Source organism: Crotalus tigris, unplaced genomic scaffold (genome assembly GCF_016545835.1).
Source record: "Crotalus tigris isolate CLP2741 ecotype Arizona unplaced genomic scaffold, ASM1654583v1 scf7180000017729.2337069, whole genome shotgun sequence".
Classification (NCBI taxonomy): domain Eukaryota; kingdom Metazoa; phylum Chordata; class Lepidosauria; order Squamata; family Viperidae; genus Crotalus; species Crotalus tigris.
Window position 1 is genome coordinate 956,561 of NW_024096596.1, and position 20,124 is coordinate 976,684.

At 45.8% G+C, this 20,124-nt stretch overlaps 2 protein-coding genes across 11 annotated transcripts in view; one reads left to right on the forward strand and one right to left on the reverse strand.

Annotated features, from left to right (window-relative positions):
- Positions 1-12,960, reverse strand: part of DOCK7 (dedicator of cytokinesis 7) — a 150,206-nt gene extending 137,246 nt beyond the window's left edge. For 8 of the 9 annotated variants that reach the window (XM_039339068.1, XM_039339067.1, XM_039339066.1 and 5 more), the window contains exon 1: positions 12,749-12,960. In XM_039339068.1, the coding sequence (XP_039195002.1) occupies positions 12,749-12,945 (197 nt within the window). In that variant the 5' untranslated portion in view covers positions 12,946-12,960. The remainder of the gene's footprint in view (positions 1-12,748) is intronic. The other variant, XM_039339069.1, reaches the window with a different exon arrangement.
- Positions 12,961-12,967: 7 nt separating this feature from the next.
- The window catches only part of ATG4C (autophagy related 4C cysteine peptidase), a 42,763-nt gene continuing 35,606 nt past the window's right edge, over positions 12,968-20,124 (forward strand). The window contains exon 1 of one of the 2 annotated variants that reach the window (XM_039339081.1): positions 12,968-13,105. The gene's annotated coding sequence lies outside the window, so the exon portion shown is untranslated. The remainder of the gene's footprint in view (positions 13,106-20,124) is intronic. The other variant, XM_039339082.1, reaches the window with a different exon arrangement.

The window sequence follows — 20,124 nt, forward strand, 5'->3', positions numbered from 1 at the left end:
GAGACCACAGAAGCCGGTGCCAGGCGCCTCGCCAGCCAGCTGAGCAGTGGAAGGCTGGCGGCCACCCAAAGCAGGCCCCGACACCCCGCCCCCCTGCCGGCCATAGAGGCTGGGGCTGGAAGGCCCACCAACCAGCTGGACATTGGACACCGGTGGCCCAGCCCTGAGACCACCTGCACTCCTCCCGATGCTCTCAAGCAAAGCCAACTGGACGGCAGAGGACAACAGGCTAGCAGAAGGAGTGGGTCACAACAGGGACTGCTCTCTGTAGAGAGCTGCAAGGCACAAAAGTACTTACCAGAGGAGCCGAAACGCGAGGCAGAAGCAAACAGCCATGCCTTGGCCGGACAGATGGTGGAACAAGGGGGGGGGGAGTTTTCTGGAAGGAGGGTCTGGGTCAAACATGTAACTTTATACAAGCAGCTTGGCGGGTGGTGGTTTCTGGGTGGAGGGTGGGGTTTTGAGCGTGGTATCATTATAAGAAGCACTGGGAGCAATCCACTCCCAGTGCTGACTTTGTTTGTTAGGCATTAATAAACCTAACTTGCACTACGTTCCTGCATTCCTGGTTTCTTCAGTCGGGACGACAACGGACCTAGATTGACACCATATTCAGTCTCAAAGCTGCTTTTCTAAAAGGCACCTGAACTTCCTTGGTTTTTTTCCTTGAAAATGTTTCGCATGTTTTCGAAGAAGCTAGGGAATGGAAGGAATTCTATTCTTTGCAGTCATCTGGTCATTAGCACTCTAGTCACCATCCCTTGTTTATTCTTTTTTTGACAAAGCAGAAGAATTTTGAGAATTATGGAAAGGAGTTGGTATTTATATTTTTAAAGTAAAGGGTTAAATAAATATAATTACAATTATATACTGTATGAGTTTATTATATGTGAAAATGTATCTCCACAAGAAATTTTTTGTCTGTCAATCTGCCTCATACAATCCCAAAATTTATGTAATGTAACTTACAGTACACGGTCACATGATGTGTTCTCACAAGACTTAGAGACTCACATGGTCCATTCATTATATAAAGTTAAGGTGGCCCCCCAAGCTTCATGTTAAAAGTCCAGAGTTTAAAGTTCCTACAGCAGGTGACATTATGACATACACTAAAATGCTGGATTAGTTGCATAAACAATTAATATTCCTCTTTTATTTAAAATAATCCAAAATTTGTGAATTTTTTTTAAAAAATCCTATGAGGACATTTATAAAAACTGGAACAGGAGCATCACTTGCAGTCTTAGACATGGCCACAGAGAAGATAGAGCAGGCATCACTCTTTGGCTGGAGGATTAGAGCCATAATAGCTTCACAACGAGATAGGTGGCAAATAAATGTAATAAATAAATAAAATGCCTATGAGCATGACTTTAGTTATGAATAAAACTAAAAAAAACTCTATGAATGTTTTCTGGCCATTGCAACAAAGGGTGACTTTGATGATTCCCCACGGACACTTCCCCAGATGCCTCTCCAGACACTAGTTCAGAAGAGGATAAGCCTGTCCTAGGCATGTTAGAAAGGGAGGCAGCCGATGGCTATCAGCCAAGAATGGAGAGGCTGAGCACAGAGGAGGAACTGGATGAGCATCTGGCTGAGCTACAGATAGGAGAGCCAGAGCTGCAGCTGGGAAGCCCAGAGGCTTCTGATAGAGAGCGCACAAAGCTGCAGCTGGTCAGTGGAAATTAAGAACTGCCTTCTTCTCCCAGTCTGAGACCACACAGAGCTGAGAGGAGGCAGGTACAACAAAGATCAGCAAGGCTACTTGCAAGGAGGCAGCCTTGCCCCTCTTGAAGGGCTGCACCAGGAAGCAGTTATTTAGCTCAGCAAGGGGAGTGAAACTATGCTAGGAACGTGTCCATTTCCTTGCTGTGTGTTCTTCAACCATCAGGATTCTTGCCTTTGGATCGTGCCTCTTGAACTCTGGATTTGCCTTGGGGACTTGCCTTGTCTTTGCACTGTGGACTAGTGCTGGCTTCTTTTGAGTAGCTTATCAAATTCATTGGAGTGGACTGGTGCTGGCAAAGGGAATTGCTGAGGAAAATCAGTAATGTTAATAAAGACTCCTAACAACTGTGGTGTGTGTGTGCGTTTGTGCGTTTGTGTGAGAGAGAGAGCTGGACAGCACAGTGATTCTAGCAAGATTATGGCCAGTAAGGACAACTTTGAAAACTATAAGAAATACTACAATTTGCCAAATGTCAAATTGGTAGATGCCATCAGCAGAACATGAAGCAATTTGCCAAATGTCAAATTGGTAGATGCCATCAGCAGAACATGAAGCAACATCCAAATTAAGAACAAAAAATAGGCAGTTGCTGTCCAAGCTTTTTTCAAAAGAGATGAAATTCCAACACTAGTAGCACAAGGTGAGGACCTTTACATTGTGGAGAAGACCTTTCCCCAAAGCAGTCAAGCTTTTCCTTATCTCATCTTCATTATTATCATCATCGTTATTATCATTATGATCATTATTCTCATCATGACTAATTCTTGATATCTTCATCTTCATTATTTTCTACAAGGGCATAACCACAGCAATAATGCTAAAATTGACTTACTTGATTTTTTTAAACCACAACAGTCTTGTGACTTTTGATAGTTAATATTTCATAAAAATATTTCAGTAAAATATGCAGTATTCCAAACTTCCAGCACCAATATAAACAACAAAGGACATAAGGGACAGTTTTGAATAGGGATATTAGGATGAAAAAATAACAGGCATAAATATTAAAAAGGAAGTTTATAAATTGAGAGTATTCACTGACAACTTAGTCATATTTTTGTGAGACCCAAAAACTGGTGTAGAATACTTGATGAAGATAAATGACATTGGGGCTTTAACAGGCTTCAGAATAAACAGAAAACAACAATGCTCATCAAGAATATGGCTTTTCAGGATTATGAAATATCTACAAAAAAATCAGTTTTCAAGGTGGAGAAAAAAATGAAATATCTTGAAGTTATATTGACAAATATACATCCTAAATTGTTTCAAAATAACTTTGTGGAATGATATCAAAAAGTACTTATTAAGATGAGATAATTTGAATTATCCTTAATGGCTAGTATCTATATAATTAAGATTAATATACCACCAAAAACCCAAAGGTCCTTTTTCAAAAGGCAACTGGGCTTCGTTTTTCCTTCAAGATGTTTCTCATCCAAGGTTCTATCAAATCTTTCACTTCTCGTCCAATTCTACCAAAGATATTCTTTTTATTTCAGACTTTATCTATATTTATAACTGACATTACATCTAAACAATGGCAAACGGATATTCCCAAATTCATATGGCAAAGAAAAAAAAATCCAAGAATTAAATATAAACTACCACAAGATGCTACAGAAAGAGGAGGTTTGGGTTTACCAGATTTGAAGTTGTATTTAGATGCCTATTGTTTGATCATGATGAAGGAGTGGCTGGCTCTCCACAAACAAGAGACTACTTGAATTAGAGGGCCATTTGGATGCCATGCTACAAGGTTAAAATAAATTTTATTTCAACAATCATTGCTAGATGCGGCATCCCTAAGAATTTGGAACAAATATAAAATAAGGTTCTTTTGAAAGTACCTCTTTGGATGTCAATTCAGGAAGCCTTTTTTAGAAAAAAAAAAATGATGGCAAGACCAGGCTGGTGGACTTATGGTCAAGTAATGTTTTTTAATCAAGGTGAACCTACTCTCAAATCCAAAGAAAAGCTGGAATCAGAATGACATATATGTCATTGGTTTACATATTTACAATTGAAAGAAAGTTTTAAATTAGATTTTAAAAAGTCATTGGTTTGACCTTGTAAAAATTGAAATGGAAATTGTACCGTGTGATAATGATGAATATATTATTGCAAAGGTGCATATACTGTTATTAAAATGAAATTTGGAGAATGAACATTTGAAGCATTTTATGATCCAATGGGCAAAGAACGGTCAGTATAATATACTGCTTGAACAATGGGAAAACATGTGCATGAAGGGCTTAAAGTTTACATTAAATTATAATTTAAAAGAAAAATTTTATGAAATGATATACCATTGTTATTTAACACAAGATAAACTGCCAAAAATGTATAAAAGTATTTCAAATGTTGAAAATGTAAATGTAAAGAAAGAACTTTGGTGGACAAAGCAAAAAAAAAGAAATACTTGGGTAAGATTCATATTTTAATGCAAAAGATTCTTAAAGCGAATATTCTTTTAGGTTTAGTGGACAAAGAACGTGAAAAAATAATTAGAACTTTGTTGTTATACATGTTGACAGGAGCAAAAATTCTTTATGCACAAAAATGGAAGAATACCTTAATTCCTACAATGGATGATTGGTTGGAAAAACTGATGGAAATGATCAAATTGATTGCCTTAATCAAAGAAAAGAACACATCCAACTTAGTTTCTACTTCTGCTTCTGGATTTTGTGCTTGAGATGGGGGGGGAATGAAACTTTGACTTTGGGTTTTGCTGATTAGATAAGTTTGTTGTTATAAAAATGACTAGTGCAGTGGTTCTCAAACTTTCTAATGCCGTGACCCTTTAATACAGTTCCTCATGTTGTGGTAACCCCCAACCCCCCATCCAGCTGGCCGGGGAGGGGGGGCAGGAAGGCCGCTCCGCCGGCTCTGCCTAGCCTGGTTGGAGAAGCACCATTCCTCTCCCTCTTTCTCTCTTTCTCTCTCTCTTTCTCACTTTCCTCTCTCTTTCTCTCTCTTTCCTCTCTCTCTTCTCTTTCCCTCTTTCCACTCTTTTTCTCTTTCCTCTCCCCATCTTTCTCTTTCTCTCTTTCATCTCTTTCCTCTCTCTTTCCTCTCTTTCTCTTTCTCTTTTTCCTCCCTTTCTCTTTCTCTCTTTCATCTCTTTCTCTTTCTCTGTTTCCTCCCTCTTTTTATCTCTCTTTCCTCTTTCTTTACCTCTGTTTCTCTCTCTTTCCCCTCTCTCTTTCTCTCTCTTACGGCAGTATCGTCGGGGTCCCCACCGCCCCCGGCCTCTGCGTGTCCTCAGCCGAATGGGCAGGGAGGGGGAACAGGATGGGAAGCAGTGGTTCTGGCGGTGGCAGCAGCGGCCCGACAGCATCGTCGGGGTTCCTTGCTTCCCCCGGCCCAGCCGCCGCCCCATTGCATCCTGAGCCGAACGGGTGGGGAGGGGCAGCAGGACAGGAGGCAGTGGTGGCGGTAGCACGGCAGCATCGTTGGGGTTCCTCGCCGCCACCCCCGGCCCGGCTGCCGCCCCGCCACATCCTCAGCCAAAGGGGCGGGGAGGAGGAGCAGGACGGGAGGCAGCGGCTTTGGTGGCAGCGGTGGCAGCATGGTAGGATCGTTGGGGTTCCTAGCTGCTGTCCCAGCCCGGCCACCACATCCTCAGCCGAATGGGCGGGGAGGGGGAGGACAGGAGGCAGTGGCTCCAGCGGCAGCAGCGGTGGCATGGCAGCATCGTTGGGGTTCCTCGCCGCTGTCCCCAGCCTAGCTGCCGCGTCCTCAGCCAAACGGGTGGGGAGGGGAAGCAGGACAGGAGGCAGCGGCTCCAGCAGCAGCGACAGGGCAGCATCATCGGGGTCCCTGCCGTCTCTGGCCCGGCCGCCGCCCCCGCTGGGACTCTGCTCTGCCCAGCCTCACCCTCCACCCATCAATGGAGCCACGGTGGAGGCAGCACCCACCCGAACTGCCTGGGGGCAGCAGGAGGAGGGTGAGGAAGCAGTCACCCTGGCCGGGACTCCGCGCTGCCTGGCCTCGCCCTCCGCCCATCCAATGGATGGGGGCTGGTGCCGCGCGGTCCCTACCATCCCCTCTGCCAGCCCGGCTGCTCCCCCCCAGGCACCCCTCTTGCCCTGGCGCCCGCCCGAGCAGCTTTGGGGGCAGCAGGAGGAAGAAAGGAGGAGGAAGCAGAGGGCAAGGAAGCCGCCACCAGCACTGGGCCCCAGGAGGCGGCTCTCTTCTCCTATCTTTGCTGGATCTCCTTCTTCCTTCCCAGCAGCCTGGATTCCAGCGCGCCTTCCCAGCCAGCAGGTCCAATGGTCAGGCTGGCTGGGGATTGCAGGGGCTGGTCTCCCTTGAGCCGCAGCTTTCGGGAGGGCTGGCCTGCTCAGCAAAGCCTCCAGCGGGCTGCTCCCAGCAGGGATCCCGGGGCTTCCCCGGGTGGCTCCAAGCCATGAGGCCCTGGCCGCGCATCTCCCAGGGGGTAGGGCACCAGGGCGCAGGGCCAATCAGGAGCCCTGCAGGAGGTAAGTCCACCTGAGAGAGAGAGAGAAGGGAAGCGAAAGTGCCTCTCTGTCTCTCTCTCTGCAAATGGCGGCCATGTGGAGACGTATGCGGAGCGGTGTCACGGTTCCTAAGACCATCGGAAATGTGTTTTCCGATGGTCTTAGGAGACCCCTGTGAAAGGGTCATTCGACCCCCAAAGGGGTCGCGACCCACAGGTTGAGAACCGCTGGGCTAGTGCATTAAATGGCTAATACAGTATATAGTAATATATAGTAGCTGCATATTAGCATGTAAAAGTAAATGGTTGAGGCTAGAACGTTATTATCCTATTGTACTGTACTAAAAAGAATCAGAAGTCAATGCTTTTCTTTCTTTTCTCCCTTCTACCCCACACTTTTTTCTGTTCCTTTTCTTCGTTTTTCCTCCTATTTTTATTTTATTTTTTATTTTGCACTTAATAAAATGAAAACACAAAGTATGTAATGAAGTATATATTATCAAAATGCACTGCATACTTTACTATTCGTTACTACTGTTTAATAGGATAAATTCTGACTCAGTTTATTGTTCAGATCCACAATACTATTTTTTTTGCATAAAGTCTAAATTGCATAAGGTTAAATCAGGGCTCTTCAAACTAAAATCTCTAAAATCAATGGAAAATAAAGGTAGAGTTCTTTCACTTTAGTAACTTTCAAGAAGTTAATTAAGGAAAAAAAACTCTTTTTTTCAAAACATTATTAAATTTCCAAAAAGAATAAAATACAATCAAAGAAAAAAAGAATTAAAAAGAGGGATAAGGAAAAAGCAAAATTGGAGAGTGCAAATAAAAAAGGTGATGTCGGGCCGTAGTAGAGGCCGTCCGGCTTACGTACCTCAGCGAAGCCTCTACCGCATAGAACGGCGTCCGACCGGCCCGACATCCGGCTGATCGGCGCGCATGCGCAGGAGCTGCTCCAACGCTCACACCGGCCCGACATCCAGCTGGCCGGCGCGCATGCGCAGAAGCCGTTCCGACGCTCAGCTGGAGATGCCGGAGCCGCACATGCGTAAAGAATACCCTGGATGGCATACCGCATGCGCAGTCGGTAACCCTGACTGTGAGGACATTAAACGGAAGCTGCGTTTACTAATGGAGGCTGGTAGGCTGCAGAAGCCTCGGGAAGCGGCCGAAGCGTCGGGAAGCGGCCGCGGCGTCGGGATGCGTTAGGGGGCAGCTGCTACAGGTCATGGTAATCGGATGTATTGCCATATATGGGCGTTGGGCGGTCCGGATGAGGGTGGTGGTGCATGGGCGGTAGAATGGGTATGGGTTAGGCGGGGTCTTTTGTTAACTGTATAAAGAGGCCATGAGTGCAATGGTTGTCAGTGCTGACTTTAATTCATTACTTTACTAAATAAAATTGAAAGTTCTTCGTTCCTGACGTGGTGAGTTTGATTCAGTTGATTGTGTGTCAAGACGAGGCAACAGTAAGTCAGCACTCCCTAAGTTTATTTCTTGGAGTAACCGTGGAGCAGACCGAGGGCGGCATGGCGGAAGGGGTGCAAGATGCCGGTTTGGCTGAAGATACTCCTGAGCAGGCTGAGGGCCAGGGCTCATCTGTGGATCCCGGTGCAGTGGTGGAGGGCCTGGTAGTGCGCCCGAAGGAAAAGAGTATCCCGCCAGCTGTGGATGTGGACCCTGGAATTAAGCAGAGGCCGGCAGTGACCCAGGCGGCTGGATGGTGGCTGAGTCCCACCCTGCAACGTGTGGACGTTGATCGTCAGTCCATGCTGGGTGATAGAGACTCTGCTGTGGGTTGGAGGGAAAGGAGAGTGGTCAGTGACGAGGAGGGAGATTGGAGTTACTCCACCGCTCCTGGACAGTATACCCTTGATGTGTTAAGGGCTAGGTTTGGGGAAACTGGGTTCCTTCCCAAACAAGGGGTGGCCTCCCAGCGCCCTATTGATTCGTCCGGTTTCCATTTGGCTAGCCCACAGCTGAGGGTGTCAACAGCGCAGCTGAAGCAAGGGGGACATGGAGGTGTGCGAACGGGACCCGCACAGGCCACCCGTACCACACCTGTTTCCCTGCCCTTGGGACCTGGGGATCTTGGTCGACAATCTAATATAGCTGGGGGACAACATGGTGGCCAACCGGCTTTGGTGTGGCCTACGGGTATACCATGGACCCCTCCGTCTCTTGGTATTACCTTTGACGGTGATCCTGACAAATTGGCCATGTTTTTAGGTCATGTGTTGAACCATTTAGACCGCTTTGCAGCCCATTACACCTCCCAGTGGGCCATAGTAGTGGCAGTGACTGCCCATCTGCAAGGTGAGGCGGCTTCCTGGGCAGTAGACCTGTTTGGAGATCACGCCAGTGAGCTGACCGACATAGGTTCTTTTCTGGAGGCCCTGAGAATTCGGTTCGAGGATCCTACTAGGGCCCAGAGAGCGGAGGCAGAGATAGTAACTTTGAGACAGGGAGGAAGACCGGTAAGGGAGTTTATTAGGGAATTCCAGCGGGTGGCAGGCCGATTAAGATCTTGGCCTGAGAAATTGCTGGTGCATCACTTCCGGTATGGACTTGATGTGGAGCTCCGTCAGGCTTGTCTAGTGAGGGGGGTGCCGGCTCGTCTACACGAGTGTATAAGACGGCTACCGAACTCTATGCTGGGTTGCAGGAGATATGGCCAGGTGCACCCGCTCTCCTTCCGGCATCCACTCAGCAATCAACCAGTAAGCCGAGGGCTTTGGGAGTTCCAGCACAACCAGTTCCACCGGGAGCGCCAAGGGGAATATTCCGCTGTTTCAGATGTAATAAGCCGGGTCACAGGGTGGCCCAGTGTCCAATATCATCCGGACGGGAAATGTCTTCAGGACAGTCCAGTCTAGCGACAAGAAGACAGGAGGCCACGCCGTTTCGGGGAACGGATCAAATGAGAGCTTTGCAGGATGAAAGCAGCACACCCTATGGGCCTTCACCGACAGTGGCGGTGTCAACCTCAGAGGTGGTGTCTGACAAGTATGATCGGGAAGATCCGGAACAGGATCCCATGGTAAGTAGTCCAGTGGTACCATTCACTATACCAATCTTCCTGACCAATTGTAAATCTGGCCAACGCATAGCGTGTAAAGCGTTAATAGATTCGGGGTGTACCAGGTGTTTAATTAGTAGGAAAGTGGCAGATGAGTTGGGCCTTCAATTGATCAAGTTGTCCCGACCGATCAATTTCGAACAGGTGGATGGATCCTTGCTAGGCGGGGCGCCTGTTTCTCAAGTAACTGAACTGGTACGGCTAGAGATGAGGGATCATTGGGAGTTAGTACGTTTTATTGTAATTCCCTCAATGACCGAGGAAGTGATCTTGGGGTTGGCCTGGCTTGACAAATGGCAACCGGTTATCTGGTGGGCGGGTGGATACCGCCGTATGAGATTAGTTGTAGGTCCCCGGCCTCCGGACAAGGCTCAGGAGAAGCCATATATACAATCACCACCTGCCAAGCCATTAGGTAAAGAAAGGATCAAGGTGGCGGTGGAAGCTAGTGAAAATAAATGATTGTTCCCTGTGGAATATGAAGATTTGAGGGACGTGTTTAGTGAGCGGGAGTGTGATGCGTTTCCGCCACACCGCTCTACCGATTGTACGATAGATATCATACCGGGGGCAAAATTGCCAAAACCCCGGATGTACCCTATGTCTCCCAAGGAGTTGGAGGAACTAAGAAGGTATATTGATAAAAACTTGGGGCGTGGCTTTATACAGCCAGCCCGGTCGGCTCCTGTGATATTTCAGGGAAAGAAGGATGGAGGACTGAGGCTTTGCATGGATTTTAGGGGGTTGAATGCGGTATGCACTGCAAACATGTACCCATTACCTTTATTGAAAGACATGTTAACTCACCTATCCCAAGGATGGATATTTACTAAACTTGATCTCAGGGAAGCATACTATCGCATCCGCATAAAACCAGGAGATGAATGGAAGACCGCGTTTAACTGTCCTTTAGGGAGCTTCCAATTCACTGTCATGCCGTTTGGATTAAAAGGAGCAACTGCAGTATTTATGCAAACCATTAATGCGGTATTGCACGAACATTTATATCGCGGGGTGTTGGTATACCTTGATGATATTTTGATATATTCTAAGACAATGGAAGAGCATATACGGGTGGTTAGGGAGGTCTTACACAAACTCCTCCAGGCCCAATTGTTCGTGAAACTCTCAAAATGTGAGTTTCACAAGACCCGTATTGAATATTTAGGGTACAGAATATCTGCCTCAGGGATAGAAATGGATCCGGCAAAGGTGAAAGCAGTACTTGAGTGGCAGGCTCTCAGGATGAGACGCCAATTGCAGAGCTTTCTGGGGTTCGCGAATTTTTACAGGCAGTTCGTTCCTGATTTTGCACAGGTGGCCTTGCCACTTATGGAATTATTGAAAACACGGAATTCTCCTGTAAAGGCACGACCTAGCCAGGCATTGGTTTGGTCCAGGGAAAGTCAGGCCGCGTTTGAACATTTAAAAGCTTTGTTTGCCAAAGAGCCCATCCTCATGCATCCAGATCCCGATAAACAGTACATCGTCCAGGCAGACGCAAGTGATGTCGCGGTGGGGGCTGTGTTATTACAGCGAAACAACAACGGCGAGTTATAGCCCTGTGCGTATACCTCACGCAAATTAACCGAGACGGAGAGGAGATGGGCGATATGGGGGAAGGAGGCCTTTGCTATCAAATGGGCCTTGGTAACGTGGCGACATCTTTTGGAAGGGGCTAAATGGGAGATAGAAATATGGACGGACCATAAAAATTTAGCGGTACTGCAATCGCCCCGACGTTTAGCCCCGAAACATGTGAGATGGGCGCAATACTTTAAACGATTTACATTCCAGCTTAAATACGTTCCTGGGGTTCGTAATTTCTTGGTGGACGCTTTATCTAGATTGCCCCAGTACGAGAGCCAAAGGGAGGAGCTGATACAGGCTATATTACCACCATATACACAGGGAGTAGGTAGGGTAAGCACCCGTTCTGATATAGGAAATATTGAAGTAGAGTTAAGGGCAGCAGTATCGCAGAACCCGTGGTACAAGGAACATAGTAATTTGTTGACTCATAGGGACGGGTTGGCGTGGTACGGAGTGAAATTATATGTACCACTGGAGTTGAGGTCCAAGGTTCTTCAGCGATGTCATGATGCAAAACTGGCGGGACATTTCGGATTTGTTAAAACGTTACACTTGATCAGGCGCCAATTTTGGTGGCCTACTTTACGAAAGGATGTAGAACACCATGTGAAATCATGTCCTGTATGTGCTACATGCAAATCTAGACCAGGAAAGCCAGTGGGGTATCTGCAGTCAGTGGCTGATCCGGAACATCCATGGCAGGATATCGCCATGGATTTCATTGTGGAACTTCCGAGGAGTAAGGGATATACGGTAATTTGGACGGTAATCGATTTGTTCTCAAAACAAGCACATTTCGTTCCATGTAGGAAGTTGCCAACTGCACAAAAATTGGCCCACATGTTCCTGACACATGTATACCGCATTCATGGGGCTCCCCGGCGGATAATATCAGATCGGGGGGTTCAGTTTACCGCACGGTTCTGGAAAGGCTTCACCGCCTTGTTAGGGTCGTCACAGGGGCTTAGCACTGCGTACCACCCTGCCACCAATGGAGCCGCGGAACGGGCTAACGCAGCAGTAGAGCGGTATTTGAGAAGCTATGCGTCCTACCAGCAAACTAATTGGGCAGACCTGTTGGTGTTTGCCGAAGTGGCGTACAACAACGCGATGCACGCTAGTACAGGTTATACACCATTTAAGATAGTGTCCGGGAAAGATTTTGTTCCCATACCGGAGTGTCAGAATATGGAGACGCAGCGATATATTCCACAAGAATGGGTCCAAAGGGTTTCCGGAGCATGGACGGCTGTAAAAACAGCGCTGGTAGAATATGGGCGAAAAATGAAAGAGCAGGCAGACAAAAAACGGCAGCCCTGCAAACCGTTCGTTGTGGGTCAATTTGTTTATTTGTCCACCAAATATCTGAAGCTGAAAGTTCCATGCAGAAAATTAGGACCTAAATACATTGGCCCATTTAAGATTGTTAAGATCGTTAATCCAGTCACTGTACAATTGCAGCTACCCCGGATGTTGGGGAAAGTACATCCGGTGTTTCATTGCAGCTTGATAAAGCCAGTTTATATGTATCAAAAAGAAACTGAACCAGGCCCTGTTGGTGATGGTGATTATGAGGTACAGGAAATACTCGACTCCTGTATTAAGAGAAATAAATTGTATTATTTGATTAGGTGGAAGGGTTACCCTTTATCTGACGCTACGTGGGTACGGGTAGATGACGTAAGGGCCCCTTGATTAGTTAAACAATTCCATGTTCACAATCCTGAGAAACCGAAGCCAAGTAGGACAGAGGAGGTTGGAAGGGTGGGGGCGAAAGAAACGATATAACATATCTTCTCTTTTTCCTAGGGGGAGCCCTGGTGAAAGGGGGGCAGTATGTCGGGCCGTAGTAGAGGCCGTCCGGCTTACGTACCTCAGCGAAGCCTCTACTGCATGGAACGGCGTCCGACCGGCCCGACATCCGGCTGATCGGCGCGCATGCGCAGGAGCTGCTCCAACGCTCACACCGACCCGACATCCAGCTGGCCGGCGCGCATGCGCAGAAGCCGTTCCAACGCTCAGCTGGAGATGCCGGAGCCGCACATGCGTAAAGAATACCCTGGACGGCATACTGCATGCGCAGTCAGTAACCCTGACTGTGAGGACATTAAACGGAAGCTGCGTTTACTAATGGAGGCTGGTAGGCTGCAGAAGCATCGGGAAGTGGCCGAAGCGTCGGGAAGCGGCCGCGGCGTCGGGATGCGTTAGGGGGAAGCTGCTACAGGTCATGGTAATCGGATGTATTGCCATATATGGGCGTTGGGCGGTCCGGATGAGGGTGGTGGCGCATGGGCGGTAGAATGGGTGTGGGTTAGGCGGGGTCTTTTGTTAACTGTATAAAGAGGCCATGAGTGCAATGGTTGTCAGTGCTGACTTTAATTCATTACTTTACTAAATAAAATTGAAAGTTCTTCGTTCCTGACGTGGTGAGTTTGATTCAGTTGATTGTGTGTCAAGACGAGGCAACAGATGATAGATCTATCATCTTTTTTTGGTTTGCACTCTCCAGTTTGTTCAATATGGTTCATTCTAGTTCAAAGAGTCATTGATTTTTAGGGTTTTATCAAAGAACGTTATAATTTTTTTGTACAGTTTTTTTTTTACATTCTCTGGAAAGGAATGCTTTCTATATGTATTTTCCTTGACACATGTGTTATATTTATTTATTTATTTATTTATTTATTTATTTATTTATGAGACTTATATACCGCTTAGGAACTATACTAGTGCTAGTGTCCTTAAATCAGAACAGATAGGAAATGGCTAATAGTATGTATGACCTTGTAAGGAAAACTAGCTGATATTGCACTCTGACTCAAGTTTGCTCAGCGCAGGGAACATTAACCAAACAAACTGAAGGAAAAACTGATTAAGTTTGAAAAATGCAATGCAGTCTCTGCCTCTTCTACTGAAATAAAATGATCTACCAACTTTCATATGAACACTAAAAACTCTATGTTTATATAGATTGTAGACATCATGTCTGAGTGCTATCCTTTACTAGGTATGATTCTCTCTTGCTTTCAGGCTCTTTTGTATGAGATTGCATTCTTTCTTGACTGCAGGAACTGTAGAAACAAAACTCTACACATATATACCGTTGTTAAATTTATCACAGAATTCTTATATGCCATATCAACATGCCTAACTTAATCTAGGTTTTTCCTTTAGTTGCATTGTGCTCACCTGCAAATGTAGGTGTTTTTTTGTAAGTCTGCTGTGTACTCATATTTGCTCTACACCAAATTCAAATTCTGCTTAGCTATAATGTGAACAGAGTTTTGGCTCCAGGCTCTTAGCTCTCTTAGTACAGTTTTTAATAACTATTTTATTAATGTTTTAATCTTCGTAGTTTTAATGTTGTAATATTTTAATTATTTTATTGCTTTTTTGTAGGGGAAATGGTAGGCATAAAAAATAAATCAATAGTAACTAAATATATGCATCTGAGTACCATGAAATGGGAACTGGAAGGATATGATAGACAGGCTCCCCAAGGTTGATGATTAAAGTATAGGAGAGTGGATCAGTCCTGATGTGAAGGAAGGGAAAATCCTTTCTCTTTGTGAATGAAAAAGAAGTGGATATTGGGGTGGGGGAGGGGAGGTTGACAATGAACCAAATATTTTGCTGTGTACATGATAAAATAGCCAAAGGTGTGTCCCATAGACCTGAGTACAATATTCATGTAATAAAAGTCACTGCTTCAGATAGTTCCCAGATACCCTTTAGATTGCCTGCTTGCTTACACCCTATAACGTGAGTTGCACTTTGGCCAAAGCCTTGAGTAATATTGAAACAATGGAATGAATCATCTGCATAATATATACGTCTATGTGTATTGCTAGTTTTGCATCAGAGCCATTGAGCTCTTAACATAATGTCGATATTCACTGATTCCAATTTAATGCTGTGTAAGCATTATGGAATATAAGTGGGAGAATTTATAGCAGGGAGAAGTATGGACAATGGTGATGTCACAACATTGCAAACAAAAGAACTGTGTGGAGGATAAATGGGACGGGAAGCTGAAAATAGAGCTGATAATAAGACTATAAGCTGTCAAGAAGGAAGTAACAGCAACATTGAAGTCTCTAATAGAACACTATGTTGTTTGTAAATTAAATTTCCTGAAACCTATAAAATATTTATGATATAAAGAGAACTTGGACATGTTCCAAGGAGTGCTAAGCTAATTAACACAAGGAAAGACTTGTGAGAGTGTAGTGTAGGTGTGGAATCAAAGCTCTGGTCTTTGCAGAAATTCACATATCTTAATGGGAGATCTCTACTGCTATATGAGTCAACATACATTTCTAATAAATAATAATTTATTGAGTAAAATTTAACTTTATTGAAGTGAGACACTGATTTCATGCTAGGATTGTTCAATCTAACAGTCCTGCATTACCCTGAATTGTATCTGAAGAGGGATGAAGAAAGGAGAGCAGAGAGAAAAGAGTAAAGGAGGGGAGAAGGAAGTAGGAAGGCTGGAGGAAGAGGAAAGGGGAGGAGAGTGGTGAAGGAGAGGAGAGGAAGAAGAGGGAAGTAGGGAAGAGAAGAAAGGGAGAAAGAAGGTAAAGAAGAAGGAGTGTGGATACGGTGAAATGGGCGAGCAACACCAAAGTTATGTGTATGTATTTATTTCATTTTGTTAAAAGTATCTGTATGTGAGTGTGGAGGTAATGTATGTTAATATCTGATAAGTATTACGGTATATGTATGGGGGAGAGTTTGGAAAAATAAAAAATTATTAAAAAAAATAAATCTAACAGTCCTGTAGTACAAGATGGGGTAACTGATTTATATGAAGAGTAAGGTAAGTTACAGAGAATTGTCCTTAACTATGTGTACAGCAATAGCAATAGTACTTAGCCTTATATATTACTTCATAGTGCTTTACAGCGTTCTTTAAGCAGTCAGCGTATTTCCCTCAGCAATCTGGGTCCTCATTTTACTGACCTCGGAAGGATGGAAGCCCGAGTCAATTTTGAGCCGGTCAGAATCGAACTGCTGGCAGTCGGCAAAGTTAGCCTGCAATATTGCATTCTAACCACTGTGCCACTACCGCTCTTGTGTACAGTATAACTTTTTTGTGCAGAAGATGCCAGATGGTTCCTCTGTTAGGAAAAGACTTATTTTACCTCATATATAGGAAGCTGCTAAACAATTGACTCCTGGGTATTCATTTCCTATGACTTCAGTTATTAGTATTAACACCTTCCATCTGTCATTGTCCAAAAATTGAGGAAATGGCTTGCAGCTAATGACCAACATTTGTGTACTTCCCTTGAGACAATGTTATTATGATATGCCATAATAGTCATGCATGGAAATAAAGACATGCAAACTCTTACTAGATACAGCAAACCCTGATAGGCTTCCCGGTAAAATACATATGAAAGCAGCTGCATTACGCTGTATTTCAGAAAGAGGAATCTTTGTGTGTGACTGATTGGGAAACAGTATGCAAATATTTATTTGTCTGACCCATGAAAATATTTTGTAACTGCGCATGAATAGGAACAAATACTTATTTCAACCCCTAAATTGTTGACTCAATCAGGTGCATCTTATATATACAGCACTTACATACAGTATATGCCAATGCTAATGTTAATTTATATAATAAGTGCATGAGATGTAGATCCTCTTCTGTTGGATAAATTTCCTTGCTCCAATATAGCTCTGGAGTGTTTTTCTTCTGGTCATGCTGTTGTTATTACTGCATTTTAAATATATGTGTGATTGGATGTCTCCCTACGGTGCCTTTTGGTAGATGGTTGTAACAAAGCTATTTAAACAAATTACTATGCTACGCATAATTGACATGCAGGCATTATAGGACACATTAAAAATGTAATTCTTAGCTCAGAATAAATGGTCAGTGAGTAAAATGTGCTGAATTTAAAAACTCTGGCATTTCACTCATCAAAATAAGAGTGTCCCAAAGGTGCTTTTCAAAAGGCAACTAGACTTTGTTTTTTTCCTTGAAAACGTTTATCTTCTCCTCCAAAAACATCTTTAGTTCTCAAAATAAGAGTAAATTTTCTTCACAACAGTATGTACATGAGAATATTGCAGGCACATTAAAAACTTTGGGTATGTCAGAGGGAAATTAAAATCTTGCATACTATGAAAAATGAAGTGACTTGCTGTAAGGAATTAAGAAAAATAGTGTGATGTTCCACAATGTTTGGTATCACTTTAATGCAGTAAATAAGTCGGGAAATATAGTATATGACTCTGAAGTGTGTTGCCTAGAAAACTGAAACAAATTGGCTTGACTATTATAATCAAAGAATGTTAAACCAGAGAGTGGTATGAAGTGGAGTGCAAACTAGTTTCAGTGCAGGACTTGAGCATTGTCACACTTTTCTTAATGACTTGGATGAAAAGATAGAGGAAATGCATAGCAAATGTGCAAAGGTCACTGTTGAGTCCGTGGCGGGAAACAGACACGAGAAGCAGCTGGAGTTCTCAGTTTCTTTTATTCAGCGTTCAGCTTACAGGAAGATGGCTTCAGCCTCGCCCAAACGCCTCGCAGCCTCTTATATAGGCAACTCCCGGGTAAATGGGTTACTTTTCCCGCGCCAGCACCCGCGCATGCGCACGGCGCTGGCGACAGCCTGTCTGGTCCCGGGCAGCTTTGCACCTGCCCGGGACTGCCTGCAAACGCCCGAGCCGTTTGCAAGGCTCGGGACATAACACCCCTTTCCCCCGGGCTAAAACTACTACCAACATACAACATTTATTTTATACGACAATTTGCTCCCCAGTGCTCCCACTGTTTACTGGCTTTTGCCTTGCCAGCAATGTTATGTAATCTTCTAGGTACTTAGGAGATTTCTTTGCTCTCTGTGACCTTCTTAGCTCTGGGTTACTGGCATAAGTCCCCTGACTGGAGGGAGGCGTGAGCCTGTTCTCTCTATTGTGCCCTGGTGTCTTCCAAGGACTGTGCCCCGATGCCTGGCCTGCTTGCTTGCCCACCGGGCTCGTCAGGCCAGGGCTTCTGTTGCTTTGTGACCTGGTTGTCCTACCTAGCTGTAGACCCTCAGGCCCCTTGAAGTGATAGCCACTGCTGGGCGTCTCTGTAGAACCTCCTAGGTCAGTCCAAGACCTGTCAGGAGGCTGTCCATTCCCTGAACCCCATTCTGTGCTCGGGCTCGTGTGGGTTTCTGTACTTTCCCAAAACTCAGGTGTTCCCTGATTTGTGCTAGGGTTGTTGTAGTCGGGACTTGGCTCCTCGACTAGCTCTGTGTATGTTTGACCCCCTGTAGGATTTGGGGTAAGGTCAGGCCAACCTTGGGAATTGTGTGCCAGCTCTCTTGCGGGGAATGATTTGTTGGGATGCCCCCGGGTATCCTCTGTTGCTGGAGTGCTGTGTGATGTGTGTGGAAAGTGAGTATGCCCCCGGGGTGACTCCCTGGCTGGAGTAGGCGTGAGTGCCTGTTGTGTGGGTAAGCTCCATGACTTCCTTTTCGGAGCAATTGCGGAATCTTGGGATGGGCCGTTTGTGGCTCCCTCAGTGGAGATGGGCAGTAGCTCTTGCCCTTCCCTTTGCTCCAAAGGGTCCCCCTCCCCCCCTGGAAAAGACCCAGGAGTCTCATCAGAAAAGTCCCGCCTAGAGCGGAGTTGGTCGATGTGCCGACGCAGGACACGACCGTTGTCCAGGGCTACCTCGTAGGAGAGAGGACCTGTGACCCTGGAAACAGAAGCGGGGACCCATGTATGACCAGGCCCGTAATTGCGAGCCCAAACCGGGGCACCCACAAGTAGTTGTCTAGGTGCCCCAGGATGTGAGGTAGATGAAGGCAGTCTGTCCGGATGCAACCGGTCAAGTCTAGTAGTAAGTTGGCGCCCCCAACGAAGTTCAGCTGGACTTCTCCCTGTAGAAGTGGACGGTGTGGTGCGATAAGAAAGGAGAAAGTCAGCCAACCTGTGATGCCAGTCCCCGTAGGTGAGTCTCTTCAAGGCGTCCTTTGCGATGCGCACCATGCGTTCAGCCATACCGTTGGTGGACGGGTGAAAAGGCGCAGACGTGGCATGACGAATCAGGTTTGCCTGTAAGAAAGCTTGGAATTCGGAGGAGGTGAATTGAGGGCCGTTGTGGACACAATGACATCTGGCAGCCCGTGTGCAGCAAAAATCCCCCTCAGTACCTGAATAGTCTTTGCAGTGGTGGTGGATGAGACAGGCACAACCTCAAGCCATTTTGAATGGCTGTCAACAAGGACCAAGAAGAACTGGCCCTGAAAGGGCCCAGCGTAGTCAATGTGCACCCTAGACCATGGGGACTGTGTTTCCTCCCATCTATGCACAGGAGCTTGGGGCATCTCTGGGCAAGATCGTTGGCACAGGTGGCATGCGTGTACCTTAGCCTCAATATCTTTATCTAAACCAGGCCACCACAAGTGGCTGCGTGCAAGAGCCTTCATACGAACAATGCCAGGATGACCCTCGTGGAGGGATTCTAAGACCCTAGTCCTCATTGAGGTGGGAATGACAACTCTGTTTCCCCAAAGCAGACAACCCTGAGAAAGGGACAGTTCGTTCCTTTTGGACCAGAAACTCTGAAACTCAGGACTAGGGCAGTGCTCAGGCCACCCGGACAGGACCCAGGAGCGGACACGTGAAAGTGTGTGATCTGTACCTGTTTCAGCGGTAACATCCCTGGCACTAAGAGGGAGCTCGGGCAAGGCTTGGATTGATAGAATGTTGACAGCTGGCGCGGGGTCAGCTTCTACTACTGGCAGAGGCAACCTACTGAGGCCATCAGCATGGCCCATTTCTTTCCCAGGCTTGTGGAGTAATGAAAAATCATATGCAGACAAAAAAATAGACCACCTAAGCATTCTAGGGGAAATGATGTGGGGAGTCTGCTTACGTGTGGTAAACAGTCCCAGCAGAGGCTTATGGTCAGTGAAGACCGTGAAATGCCTGCCATATAGAAAATCGTGGAATTTTTTAATTCCAGCAACAACAGCCAGAGCCTCCCTGTCTATCTGAGCGTAGTTGCGCTCGGCAGAAGACAGTGTTCTGGAGTAGTATGCAATAGGAACCTGAGTTCCATCAGACCTGAGGTGACTCAGGACAGCTCCAACCCCGTAGGGGGACGCATCACAAGCGATGCACACAGGAAGAGACTCGTTGAAATGTGCAAGAACACTGTTAGAAGTGAGCAAGGCCTTGACTTCTTTAAAGCAAGCCTCATGTGCTTGTGACCACAGCCACACAGCTTGTTTGTCT